At 55.1% G+C, this 14,018-nt stretch overlaps 2 protein-coding genes across 2 annotated transcripts; both read right to left on the bottom strand.

Annotated features, from left to right (window-relative positions):
- Positions 1-2,114: 2,114 nt before the first annotated feature.
- LOC112617342 (U4/U6.U5 tri-snRNP-associated protein 1) lies at positions 2,115-8,105 on the bottom strand (the record flags this gene model as incomplete). Its single annotated transcript, XM_025374100.1, has 12 exons — positions 7,594-8,105; positions 5,815-5,872; positions 5,376-5,431; positions 4,726-4,852; positions 4,497-4,602; positions 4,163-4,240; positions 3,948-4,047; positions 3,716-3,858; positions 3,378-3,584; positions 2,554-2,678; positions 2,351-2,466; positions 2,115-2,257 (listed from the first exon to the last, which is right to left on the bottom strand). Coding segments are annotated over exons 1-12 (1,572 nt in total), but the record flags the coding sequence as incomplete, so codon positions are not given.
- A 1,693-nt stretch (positions 8,106-9,798) lies between these two features.
- LOC112617341 (testis-specific protein 10-interacting protein-like) lies at positions 9,799-10,854 on the bottom strand (the record flags this gene model as incomplete). The annotated part of the gene is made up of 3 exons (XM_025374099.1): positions 9,799-9,944; positions 10,445-10,569; positions 10,755-10,854. Coding segments are annotated over 3 exons (349 nt in total), but the record flags the coding sequence as incomplete, so codon positions are not given.
- Positions 10,855-14,018: the final 3,164 nt, after the last annotated feature.

Genomic DNA, 14,018 nt, shown 5'->3' with positions numbered 1-14,018 from the left:
GAGCAGAGATCATGCCACACCACCCCAACCCGCCCCCAAAAGAAAAAGAAAAAAACAAAAAAAAAAAAAAAAAAAAAAAAAAAAAAAAAAAAAAAAACAACAACAACAGAAACAATTTCCTAGGTGAGTCTAATGTTCAGGCAGGCTAAGGCTAAGATCCATGGGACTAATAACCCTTATGTTCATTTCAGTCATAAAACAGCCTTGTCAGCCTATCACCCCATTTATCTGTTCATTTTTAGAGCCAGGCCATACAAACTATGTCCCACCACCTGTTCTTAGAAATAAAGTGTTGGCCGGGCGCGGTGGCTCAAGCCTGTAATCCCAGCACTTTGGGAGGCCGAGGCGGGTGGATCACGAGGTCAGGAGATCGAGACTATCCTGGCTAACATGGTGAAACCCCGTCTCTACTAAAAATACAAAAAACTAGCCGGGCGTGGTGGTGGGCGCCTGTAGTCTCAGCTACTTGGGAGGCTGAGGCGGGAGAATGGCGTGAACCCGGGAGGCGGAGCTTGCAGTGAGCCGAGATCACGCCACTGCACTCCAGCCTGGGAGCACAGCGAGACTCCGTCTCAAAAAAAAAAAAAAAAAAAAAAAAAAAAAAAGAAATAAAGTGTTACTGGAACCCAGTTATGCCCACTCACTTAGAGACTGTCTTGGCTGTTTTCCCTACAACAGCAGAGCACCCAAGGTGCCGGACAGAGACCATATGCCCTTAAACCTCAAATACGTCCTCTCCAGTCCTTTAAACCTCAAATACGTCCTCTCCAGTCTGGACCGGCCTCCGTCCCGGGTGCAGCCCTCACTTCCTCAACTCCCCTGTCCTCCCGGTCCTCAATCCACTGCAACTGTCCCCTCTTTGCCTGCCAGTGGTATCAGAAGCCTCCCTCCCTTCCTCCCTCTCCTGGACACCCTTTCTTGGCTTCTTCCTAGGTGAGAAGTGTGGGGTCGGGCTAAAAATGTGGCCTCTGGAATGACGGAGGTGACAGAACCTCCCTCATAGGGTGTTGCTGGGAGGATGGAATGAATCAGCAAACACAGAGCAGGCGGGCAGTGCCTTGCACACTGTGCCTGTGGGGCAGCGATGACCGTGGGCTCAAGGCTCCCCCTGCATTGGCCTCCTGACCTCTCTGTCTCAGCTCACACCATCCCCTCACTCTCTGCTCTGCTCCGGCCTCCCTGGCCCTCAGGCACTCTAAGGTCTCTTCTCCTGAGATACCTGCTGGTTGATCTACCACCTAAACGCCAGCCTGTCACCTGCTGCCACCCCTAATCCCCCACAAGGCTGGCTCTTCTGTGTGACTCAAGTTTCAGCTGAACTAGTACCTTGGAAAGGTCTTCCCCGCACTCCCCCGTCTAAGATCCCAACCCCAGCACATTATATTGGCCTACTGAGTGCCCAGCTCCTGTCACCATCAGAAATTACCGTTCCTGCGTTCACCAGGTCACTGCTGCTCCCTAAGCTCTCCCCCACACACTCTAGAAAGCCACTTCCCTGAGTCCAGGGCCCCGTGGCTGTCCTGTTCACCAATGACCTTCTCGGCCCAAGAACAATGCACTACTCACAGCAGGCATTCAACAAACATGCACAGGAAGAGAGAGGCGAGGAAAGGATCCCCTACTAAAGCAGGCATCTAAAAACTTTTGCAAAACATGACTTTTAAACAGAAAACATGACTTTAACCAGGGCTGGTCGCAGTGGCTCACACCTGTAATCTTAGCATTTTTGGAGGCCCAGGCAGGCAGATCATGAGGTCAGGAGTTGGAGACCAGCCTGGCCAACACGGTGAAACCCCGTCTCTACTAAAAATACAAAAATTAGCCGGGTGTGGTGGCAGGTGCCTGTAATCCCAGCCACTCAGGAGGCTGAGGAATGAGAATCACTTGAACCAGGGAGGCGGAGGCTGCAGTGAGCCGAGGCCACGCCATTGCACTCCAGCCTGGGTGACAGAGCAAAACACTGTCTCAAAAAAAAACAAAACCCAGAAAACAAAAAACAAATGGAAAAGAGGCTTCAGACAGGAATGTGGCTGTTGCCTATGACACATGTGCTCGTGAGGACAGGTGACTGCTGACGCACTGGTAGCCCCAGGCCTGCCCATGCCCAGTCTCACCTTCTCGCCACTGTCTCGCAGCTGCTGCAGCTGCTGTAACTGTCGCAGCCGGCGTCCCTTCTCCAGCTGCTTCTGCAGCTCCAGCTCCGCCTCGTCCTCCTCCAGCACCTGCGGGGACCCCGGCTGTGGAGCTCCACCTTCCTCTGGGGGATACACAGGGGATGCCTGCTCAGACAATCTCCTCCAACCCGGGGCTCCTGTCCCTGCCCCCTCCCACCCCCTGGCCAGGCCCTCACCCTCATCACTGATGTCCATGTTCTCCACTCGGGTGTCATCCGACGGCAGGGGCTGAGGCACGGGCTCCTTCTCCTCCTCCACCTCGGACACTCGGCGGCGACCCCGTCCCCGCAGTCTGAGGGAAGGAGGCCTCTCTGGTGAGCACCGGCCCCCGGGACACCCCAGCCCAGCCCTCTCACCCCACCATGGTGTCCAAGCCCACCTGGAACCAAAGTCCCCATCCTGAGTCTGGTCCCCGAGAGGCAACAGGTCATCCGCCCGCACTACGACCTCCTTCTCCTTCTTGCGGATTTTCCTCACCCTCCGCTTGGTCCTTCTAAAGGCCACCTGAGGGGAAGAGAGAGGCGTGGGGCGGGGCGGGGAAAGGCAGGCCGCCACAAGCCCGCGAGGATGAACACTTCTTTGGTGTTCTTCTGTGCTAGCCAGTGTCCTGAGCACTTCTCACACATGAGCAACACGTGAGGTGGTTACTATCTCCATTCCACTGGTGAGCTAGGGAAACTGGGGCACAGAGAGGTTAAGTACCTTCCCCAAGGTCACCCAGCTCCTAGGTGGGAAAGCCGGGCAGTCTGGCTCCAGAGTCCTGCTCTTACCCACTGAGCAAGACGCCTACTACACCAGCTGACTACCTCACGTTCACACAGTCACTCTGCGGACAGAATCCACGCACGCCTTTCCAGTCACCCCTCACCCACACTGTCACTCATCCTCACAGCAACCTCAGGAGGTGGCTCCTATCACTGCCACTCCAGATGGGGCGCCCCAGGCTCACAGTTAAATGGCTTACCCAAGGCACAAGCTGGCAGTATGGCAGAGCAGAAACACCAACTGGGGCCCATCTGGCTCAGTAGCCCTCACCCGTCAACACCTGGTGCCTCCCCAGGTTGCCATTTACTGCTTGCCCACGAGGCCAAGCGCTTTGTGAATACAAATACTTGCCCTCTCTTCCCAGGGCCTGCGGGCAGCGCAGGAGCCCCAAGGGGAGGGAGAATCATGACCCCGAGTACAAGGCGCAAGAGGGCTCACCATCTCCTCGGGCGTGAGGTACTCGGAGGCCAGCCGGGGCCCCACCGTGCTCAGGGACTGAGCCTGCAGCCGCAGCTTGGCCCGGATCTCCTCCAACTCCCGTTCCCGCAGGCCATCGGCCATGCCCCCCTGCTCCAAGCGGAAGGAATGCGGCTGCTCCCCCTCAAGCTCTTCGTCGTACTTCGACAGGATAGAGCGAGGTTTTTGCTGCAAGGTAAGAGGTACAGGTTGGGACCCAGGGTGGCTCCTGAAAAGCCACTGAGCCACCACCTCCTCAGAGCCCCTATTCCCGACATTCTCCACCCCAGCCCCCGCCGCCCAGCCTGCTTGGGCCGTGCCTGCGCCAGGTCGTCCACACTCTCGTCCTCGGCATAAGGCAGGTAGTCGGGCTTCTTCTTCCGCAGCTCCACATTCTTCTCTGCCCGCTCCTTATCCACCAGGTTCACGTTCACCAGCACGTCCTCCTCCTCCTGCAGCACGCCTGCGGGCAGCACAGAGCAGTGGCCATTCACACTTGTCCGCAACTCAGCAGAGGCTGTGCCCCGACCCAAGGCACCCAGCTCGCGTCACCTTTGTCCTTAAGAGTGAGGATCATGGTCTCCCCTTCTCGGAAGGAATCAATGGCATGCTCCACGGTGAGGCCCTGCAGGTCCCGGGCACTGTACAGGTCCTAACAGAAGAATCAGGCGCGTAAAGAACCTCCCTCCATGCGCCCAACCTTGGGATTCCAGCATCAAGGCCGCCAGTGTGCCCTGCACCACCCACCCCGGCTTCTGCAGCCTCACCTGCCGTCTCTGCCCGAACTCCTCCTCTACCAGAGTGCTGACACCAAACTCTTGGTCCATCTCCTCCAGTAACTTTGCCTATGGGACAGGGAGGGGTGACCTAGGACCTCAGGCCACTCAGCACCACCAGAAAACACTCAGGGCTCTACCAAGCGGAGTGCAAAAAGAGCAGGCCTTGCAGGAAAGTTGCTGAGAATCCAAAGCGGATGCTACCAACCACAGCCCATCCCCTCTCCGAACCCTGTCTCACCTCTCTGGGGTCGACCCCTGCCTCAGTGCCCAGTCAGGCCAGCAAAAGCACTGGGCAACCACCCCATGCTGCCCAGGTGCTCACCCTCTTCTCTGCCAGGTCTTTCTCCTTCTGCAGCTGCCGGCTCCTCTCGATCCAGGCTGCAGTGTCGTCCAGCCAGGGATCATCCTCTCCTAGGGTCTTTATCTTCCTGAAGAGGGGAGAAAGTGATGCTCGAGGAGCCCAGCTCCTGCTCCCAACCCCACTCAAAAGGCAGCCAGGGATGGTGGCCTCCTCAGCCCTTCCCTTGCCTGCCCTGGCCAGGACCCCTCACCCCAGCTTTTGGTTCAGCAGGCGCTTCTCCTTGGCAGCCGCCAGCTTCTCCCGCAGCTCCTCTCGCTGTCGCAAGGCCATAGGATTGATGACATCGGCTGTCACGGGCTCCTCCTTGGTGCCCGCCTCTGGAAGGGGGGCCCAGACGTGAGGCTATGCCCGCCCATGGCTGGTGGGGAGAGGAGGGAGCCACTCACCCTGCCCCCTTCCAGCTCAGGGGGCCAGAAGGGGTCAGGACAGGAAGGAACAATCCTTCACCTCCCTGCTCCCACTTCGTCCCCACACTCCTGGCCAACCCATGCAGCACGACAGGACCCTCTGTGGCTTCCAAAGCTCCTCAAATTGTGCTTTAAAGAAAAACAACAGACCCACCCCCGCACAGCCCAGTTTGCAGCAAGCGTGCACATCTTCCAGTCCATCTAACAACACCTCACAGCCAGAGTGAGTATGCGACGGCCACAGCTCTAACTCAGAAAACAAGCAGAGCCCCAGGTCCACATTATAACAGCAAGAAGGGACCTCGTGCCTTCCGGCAAATATGCATGTGTAAGACCACTAAACCGTGCTGAACCTGCCCTCTAATCCCACGTTCTTCAAAGACCCCTTCAGATGGCCCTCTCCCCCAAACCCCATCCTCAGCCCCATACTCACCCTTCTTGATGGCATTGACCTCCAAGGGTTTCAGCCCCAACTTTGCCCGGAGTTTACTGAGAACAAGAGATACAAGTGTTAGGGGCTATCAAAGACACAGGGCGCCATGTGCATTTCCAAACAGACAGGAGAAGAAACAGGGTGGGAGTGAGCGGTCCCAAACACACGGTCTGCCCCAGGAAGCCTAGGACACTGGGAAGGGCCCTGGCCTCCAAAGCAGGAAACATGGGCGCCAGCCTGGTCTGTGTCTAACCGGTGAATGCCACTTTACTCTTAGGTATTAGTTTCCTCTTCTATAACTCTACTGTTGGCTAAGATGATTTATACAACCTTTCCAACTCCAATTAGCACACTTTCATGTGAGAAAGCCTCCCCAGGGCTGGCCCCAGAGCCACCTATCTTAGAAAAACAAAGTGGAAACAAGGGAGACAATACTCACTTGGTCTCCTCAATGCTGAGTGAGGAGGCATCGCCTGAGCTAGTTTTGGAGCTGGCAGCTGGAAGAAGAAGAAGCATGGCTCAGGAGCTGAACATAGGGCCAACAAGCCAGCATCATTGCCTCCAACTGCAGGATCAAAGATGAGGGCCCCTCACCAGCACCTGGGCCTGATGAAACACCAGAAAACAGCAGCTTCTTCCACCCAAGCTCCCCAGCAGCTCCTCTGCCCGAGTCCAGTCTCAGAGCCCTGCCTCTTCTGCGCACCTTCCTATCCTCACCCAAGAGATCCAAACTGCTACAGTCACCATTCTGCCCTCTCCTTTTTTCTTTCATTTTTTTTTTTTTAAGAGACAAGGTCTCTTAAAGAGATGGGGCAAGACTTTGTCTCAAAAAAAAAAAACCTCTTCCTTTCCTGCATTCCCATCCTGTATCTTGAAGGCTCCACTCTCCACCTGGGCCCTGGATCCCAATCTCTCCAGGCTCCCCAAAGTCACCAATCTCCTTCATTTCTAATCTAACGGGTTCTTTTCAGTTCTGGTTTTGCTTGATCTCCTGTGGTATATGGGACTGCTGATCACTCCCTCCTTCTAACAATACTCTGTTTCCAAAGTTCCCATGACACAAAGGTTTTCCTGCCTCTTTGGTTACTCTATCTCTTTTTTTTGGTAACATCTTTCTCTGCCTACTACTAACATAAGGGCATTTCTCAGGTTCTATTCCTGACCCCGGCTTCTCATGTCGCATTCTTTCGCGGGCTTCACTGGCCACCCAGATACTGACTCCCAATGGTTTTATCCAGTCCAAACTCTGGATTTCCCTATGCACATAAACCTTGAAAACCCCAAAAGTGAATTATCTTCCCCTACCCCGCTCCAAATCTCCTTCTCTTCCCTACTCCTCAATTTCAGTAGAAATGACACCCACTACCTATCTGGCTGCTCAAGCCAAAATTCAAGGAGTCATCCTCAATTCCTTCTCCTTCCCACCCTCATACAAGTGCTGAGTTCTGTTCATTCCTCCTCCAAAACACCTCTCCAACCTGTCCACTTCTCTCCACTCCACTGCTGCTGCCTTGGTGCAGGCCACCATCAGCCCTCACCTGGTCTGTAGCCCTTCTGATTTCCTGGTCTCCAATCCTGACTACCTTTGACTAAGTTCTCAATCCAGTAATGTTTACAAAATACGGATCTGAGCAACTCACTCCTCAACTCACAGCCAAGGCTCCCTACTACCTTGTCAAGACAATCTGCATTTCTTAACAGAGCCTACAGTACAGGGTTCTTTGCGTTCACATCCCTGCCTATCTTACTCCTTCATTTCTCTACCATGAGCCCTACACGATTCGTCCAATACGATTCGTCAAATACCAGGTTTTTCTTGCCTCTGCATATGCTGACACTACTTCATTCATTCATTCAACACATTTATTGAGAATCTGTGACTGTACCAGACAACTGAGGAAAGCGGAAGCTCTCTGTCCTCAAGGAGCCAGGTGGAGACAGTCTACCTCTAATCCCAAACAATCGTAGAAAAGCTTTTTTGAGACAGAGTCTCGCTTTGTTGCCCAGGCTGGAGTGCACTGGCGGGATCGCAGCACACTGCAGCCTCTAACTCCTGGGCTCATGGGATCCCGTAGAAAGACTATTTAATAAGAGTTGATATAGACAGTCTGGGGGTTTCCCGGTCCGGAGAGCTCTGCTGACACTGTGCGCACACCCAGACCCGCACGTTCCGGGACCCCTGCCCGACCCGCCCCCTGCACAGGCCCCGCCTCCTCACCGGCCTCATAGCCGTCATCGCGTTTCTCCCGCTTCACACGCCGCTCCGAGGGCTCTGCCTGGCTGCGCTCCCGCCCGTGCGTGCTGCTCCGGGCCTCAGCTTCGGCCCCGCGCCGCCCGCTCCCGCGCTCGCCCCCACGTTCCCGGCTCCGCTTCCGTCGTTCGCCACCGCTACCGCCACTGCCGCCACTCCGGTGCTTGTGTTTTTTGTGTTCCCGGTGCCGCGGCGGCTGCTCGGTGGCGCCCCCGGTGCTGGCCGCCGCCGTCGTCCCGGTCGCCTCCTTCTCTCCGCGGTGTTTCTTGGACGACCCCATAGTGGCACGTCCACTCCAAGCCCGGCTGCCGCCGAGCCCAGACAACGCAAAATGGGAATACTTCCGGGTCGCTCGGCAGCCGCTGTCGTGTTGCCGGAAACTAAGAGCGGCTGCTTCCGTCGCTCGCCCTGGAGCCGGCCCCAGAGGCTCATGGGAAGACTAGGATCACAGCTCCACTGCACATTCGCGCCGTCGCGGGTCGGGTGGGTTCTTTGAGCCAGTGGTCCGGTTGTGCATGCGCTACTCAAGGGAAGCGGAATTAACCCGGAGATGGGATCCCAGAACTGGAAGGACTTAGAGGGCATTAAGCCAGTGTCTTCGTGGCTGGAAGTTCCTCCCCGGCATCCCTGCGCTTGCACTTCACCGGCAACGGGGTGTTCACTACCTCACGGCCTTTCCGTAGACACCTCCCTCCTACAATGGGCGCTCGCTTAGTGGACTCCTAGGGTCGTGGCTTCAACGGGTGTTGTTTTCCCGTTATCTCCAATTCCATAGCCCAGCTTCCGACCCGCTATAACTAGTATCGTTAGGGAACGCTTCCTTCCCACGTTCCCTGGTTTTTCTGTTTTGTTTTTTTCCCTTGAGATAGGATCTCACTCTGTTGCTCAGGCTGGAGTGCAGTGGCGCGATCACGGCGCACTGCGGCCTCGACCTCCCGCGCTCAAGTGATCCTACCCCCTCAGCCTTCCCAGTAGCTGGGACTACTACGAGTGAACGCTACCACGCCCCTTTAATTTTTGTATTTTTTTGTAGATGGGCGGGGGGTGTCTCGAACTTCTGAAGCCAGGCTATCCACCCGCCTTGGCCTCCCGAAGTGCTGAGATTACAGGCATGCGCCCCTGCGCCCAGCCCTGGATTGGATTTTTTAAACCCGCGCCCCGTGAACTGTTAAGACTGAAGGAGCGCCACATGAGCGTCAGTGTATCCTTGGAACCCCTGAAATTGAATGCAAAATGTGGCACATCTGTGTGTATGAGTTTTTTTCTTGAGGAGAGGAGCCCTAACTTAAAACTACTGGGACTTAAAACCCCAGTGCAGGCCGGGCGCGGTGGCTCACGCCTGTAATCCTGGCACTTTGAGAGGCCGAGGCAGGCGAATCACAAGGTCAAGAGATCGAGACCATCCTGGCCAATATGGTAAAACCCCGTCTCTACTAAAAATACAAAAATTAGCTGGGTGTGGTGGCGCGCGCCTGTAGTCCCAGCTACTCAGGAGGCTGAAGCAGGAGAATGGCGTGAACCCGGGAGGCGGAGCTTGCAGTGAGCCGAGATCACGCCACTGCACTCCAGTCTGGGCAGCAGAGCGAGACTCCGTCTCAAAAAAAAAAAAAAAAAAAAAAAGCCCAGTGCACCCAATCCCAATCGGTCCTGAAACCCCTCCCCTCACCCAAGGGTTGCTCAGTCTGTGGCTCCCTGCCTTGCACAACTCAACATGTGTTAGGATATGAGCGTGTGTTAGGATGTGAGCGTGTGTTAGGATGTGAGCCTGTGTTGGGATATGAGTATGTGTTAGGATATAAGCGTGTGTTGGGATGTGAGCGTGGGTTGGGATATGTATGCACCCGTTTAAGGGCCCACGCCCTCTCCCACTCACTGGGCGTCCTCAGAGGCAGGAGTCATTCCGTCTTATTCACGCTTGAATTTATAGGACCCAACATATACATTGAAGATGGGGTGGAGAAGTTACAGCTCTTGCTCTTTGAGATGTCCCCACTCCTCAGGAGCAGAGAAGGGGCTGTGTGTGCTGGGTGGAGGGAACCAAAAGAGCCAGAGCTCCTGGAGGGGAGGGGGTGTGGGGACAGAGCTAAGCCTGCTGCCCACCCACCTGCCACCTCCCACTTCCAACCCGTAGCCTCCACCACCCCCACCAGCAGAAATCCCACACTGTGTTTACCATAAAGCCTTTAATTTTATCTCAGAAACTGCACTCCGGGTCCAGGCTGGGCTTGTAGTGCCTGTCAGGCTGGCTGCCGGTGGGTTCTGTCCTTGGGGGCCTCTGAGGAGAGTGCTCCATTCTCACCCCCATTGACCTGTGGCTCCTTCAAGACACAGATAGAGGCCCCTGGCTCTGCAGTTCTCACCCCCATGCCCAAGGAAACCACTGACAATGTGGCTTCAAACCCTGCTCCTGTACTGGCTTGCTGTGTGATCCTGAGCAAAGTGACTCTTCTGGAGTCTCACTTTCCTTATTGCCAAGTGGGCCTCATAATCCCTGCTCTGTACCAGGTTATTCTAAGACATGGGGTGACCAGCATGGTGGTGCCAGCCCCTAATGAGAGCTTGGTGTGTGGCTGCTCATGTGGTTGCAGAGTCCCAGACTGGCTCTGCTGCTTGTTCGCTCCTGTGTCCTTAAACATGGCCCTGCCCCTCAGGTCCTTAGTTTCCTCGTTGAGAAGTAGGAATGACAACCCTGGCCTTGCCTTCCTCTGGGCTCTCTGCCAGTCCTGGGGGAGGCCCTCCAGAGCCCAGAGTGCTGGTGTGGGCGCCCTTCCCACAGCAGCATGGCAGGGCCAGTTCTTGACCTGCCGGGGAGACTCACCTGGGTTTCCTGGGGGTGCCTTCTCTGTCCACCTTTCCTGCCTCGGACAGCAGTTGCTCTTCATCCAGCCCCAGTGCTGACAGCACCTGGGAGAAGCGCCGAGTGACAGTGAGCCGGGCATTGGCCTGAGGAGAGAGAAGAGGGCTTCTCGCTCTGCACCAGGGCTGCCAAGGGCAAGGTGGGGCTCTGCTTACTGAGGGAGTCCCAGGGATTCCAGAGGGCAGCAGCCCTGGGATCCTATCTGCAGGGACCTACTCGCATCCTGCTTCCCTGACCCACTCAGCCAGTTCTTCACAGGGGGCAGCCTCACCTGCATGGCCTGCTGGAACAGGAAGGGCCGGGCCTGCACCCTGTGCTGGATGCCTTGCAGCTCCGCTTGGTACTCAGCAAAGCGTTGTCGCTCCTGGCGCCTGCAGGGGAGACAGGCCTTTGTGCAGCTAACCATGGACACAACTGTTGATCTCCACTCCTGAATCGGCTCATCTTCACTAAAGATTTGATATTCACGTCCTCACCCTCACCTTTACAAAGCTATTTCATTCCCATTCTGGCCTGGATTGCTTGTGAAGTCAGCCAGGGTGGAAATTATTCACCCAGTTTACTGATGGCTCAGGAGGGTTGGGGGACTTGTTCAAAGTTGTGCAGCTAGGAAGTGAGGGGCCGAGCCCTGTGCAGCTGGGGCTTGCCAATCTTCCTGTGCCACCCCCACGGGAAAGGGACCAGTGCTAGCTTCTGAGCTTCCAGACACCTGCTTACATAGCCTTCCCTCCCCATCCTCTTCCCCTTGAGGGGGAGCTGTGGTTGTTGGTTGTGTGACTTTGGGCGAGGCCTCTCTCTGGGCTCTTGGCTCTGGGCTCAGTTTATTTCACTGTGCTATATAGCAGGGATCGGACAAGCTTGCCAGCATTCTCTCTGGTTCTTATAAGCAGACAGCTTGGAAAATGGGACAGAGAAACTAAAAAAATATATATATTTCAAATTTTAAAAACACACCCTGGAGAGATCAGGGTTCCACTGGGGAAGCACAGTTTTCATTTCTAAAAACCCAGCATGGCCAGGCGTGGCAGCTCGCACCTGCCATCCCAGCGCTTTGGAAGGCCAAAGAGGGTGGATCACTTGAGCCCAAGAGTTTGAGACCAGCCTGGGCAACATGGTGAAATCCTGTCTCTACAAAAATCAGCCAGGCGTGGTGGTGTGCCCCTGTAATCCTGGCTAGTTGGGAGGCCAAGGTGGGAGGATCGCTTGAGCCTGGGAGGTCTAGGCTACAGAGAGCTGAGATTGTGCCACCGCACTCCAGCCTGGGCAACAGCACCCTAGCAGCAAGAAGGGCCTTTGGGCCACAGCCCACATGAGACCAGGCATCCATCTGTGAAGCACATTAAGAGAGGCCTTGAGGTGTGGAGGCAGCACCCATGGACAGGAAGGGAGGGGAGACGCAGACAAGACCCCAAGACCTGTGCTGGGACCTCAGCGAGTGTGCTGGGCCCTGTGAAAAAACACAGCCTTGCTGGCCCATGCCCCTTGGCCCTGTGCCAGGGAGGGAACCTTCCTCCATTGAGAAAAAGACATGGATTTGAAAACCCATGGCCAGAAACACAAGTTACTGCAAAAAAAAAAAAAGGCTTTCACTATTTAGGGAGGAATTTATGGCAGTTACAAGGGGAGGTGGGAAATGAGCTGGCAGTCCCTATCTTTTCTGTGATATTTTGTGCACTTTTCCTGCTGGATGCTTTATGCTATTTCTGTTAGAGGTGACAGGAGCCGGCCAAGGCGGGCAGATCTCGAGGTCAGGAGATGGAGACCCTCCTGGCCAACATGGTGAAACCCTGTCTACTAAAAATACAAAAATTAGCTGGGAGTGGTGGCGTGCACCTGTAATCCCAGCTACTCAGGAGGCTGAGGCAGGAGAATCGCTTAAACCAGGGAGTTGGAGGTTGTGAGGCGAGATCGCACTGCTGCACTCCAGCCTGGCGACAGAGTGAGACTTTGTCTCAAAAAAACAATGACAGGAGCCCAGAGCAGAAAGGGAAGTGGTGCCTGTGGGTGTCAGCCCCATGCATCACCTCAGAATGGAAGGAAGACACATGCCTCCCTCCCACAGGACAACTTCTTTTGTGCCCGCCCTTCCTAGGCAAGACATAGTCTCCTGTTCCACTCAGACAGTGAAGTTCACAGGCTCTAAGGGCTGAGAGACTGCATGGGAGATATCTACTTATGCCTTAACCCTCTCAAACAGAAAGTAAAAGGAGTGAGGTTGAATCACTCTTTTTGCTGCACCTGCCACTTGGAGTTCTGAACCTTACACTTCCTGCCTTACTATGAAAACAAAACACTTGGCTGGGCGCGGTGGCTCATGCATGTAATCCCAAAACTTTGGAAGGCCGAGGCAGCCAGATCACTTGAGGTCAGGAGTTTGAGACAGCTGGGGCAATATGGTGAAACCCTGTCTCTATCAAAAATAGAAAAAAATTGACCAGGTGTGGTGGTCTGCACCTGTGGTCCCAGCTACTCAGGATGCTGAGGCAGGAGAATCACTTCAGCCCGGGAGATGGAGGTTTCAGTGAACTGAGATCACGCCACTGCACTCCAGCCTGGGCAACAGAGCGAGATTGGGAAGGAGAAAGGGTCCCCCTCAACATTGGCCCAAGCAGTCCCCCAAAACACACTTGACCTCTCAGAGCCTCTGTTTCCAAATCTGTAAAATTGGGGTGATTAAGACTGAGCCTTGGCTGGGCGCGGTGGCTCATGCCTGTAATCCTAGCACTTTGGGAGGCTGAGGTGGGTGGATCACCTGAGGTCAGGAGTTCAAAACCAGCCTGACCAACATGGAGGAACCCTGTCTCTAGTAAACATACAAAATTAGCCGGGCGTGGAGGCACACGCCCGTAATCCCAGCTACTCAAGAGGCTGAGGCAGGAGAATCACTTGAACCTGGGAGGCAGAGGTTGTAGTAAGCCGAGATCACGCCATTGCACTCTAGCTTGGGCAACAAGAGTGAAATTCCATCTCAAAAAAAAAAAAAAAAAAAAGACTGAGCCTCAAAGAGTAGATGATAAGAACCCTGCAGCGCCATCAGTGGCCCTATGGCAGGGCAGGACCCTCACCCCACTTGCCGTGGACCAAAGGAGACAGGGTGCAGAAAAAGATGCCCTGCGCCCACTGCACCCAGGAGGTACTCAAACCACTGGCACTAGTTTTGGTCATATTTATTTGTGTTGCCTGTTTCACTAGTTTGGGCTCTTGGGGGAAGGTCCTGGTGCCTTTCGTCTAAAGGCTGAGCATTTGAGCACTCAGACAGGGCGGCAACATGGCTGGAACCCAATTCTGCTGCCCACGCATGACCTTTGGCAAATTATTTAAGATCTCTGAGCCTCCGGTTCCTCACCGGTGAGGTTATGCAGGTGGAGATACCGAGGTAGGATAGTAAGGTGAGCGGGCCACACTGACTTGTCCCCTTGTGTGAGGCCCCAGGGGCTCCTTTCGCAGTAGCTCTGTATCCCCCGTGCCCTCGTGCATCAGCACCTAACTTTTTTTTTTTTTTTTTTTTTGAGACGAAGTCTCTCTCTGTCACCCA

Source organism: Theropithecus gelada, unplaced genomic scaffold (assembly GCF_003255815.1).
Source record: "Theropithecus gelada isolate Dixy unplaced genomic scaffold, Tgel_1.0 HiC_scaffold_16059, whole genome shotgun sequence".
Classification (NCBI taxonomy): Eukaryota; Metazoa; Chordata; class Mammalia; order Primates; family Cercopithecidae; genus Theropithecus; species Theropithecus gelada.
Note: the sequence above shows the minus strand (reverse complement) of the source record. Positions and strands in the feature narration are given on the sequence as shown.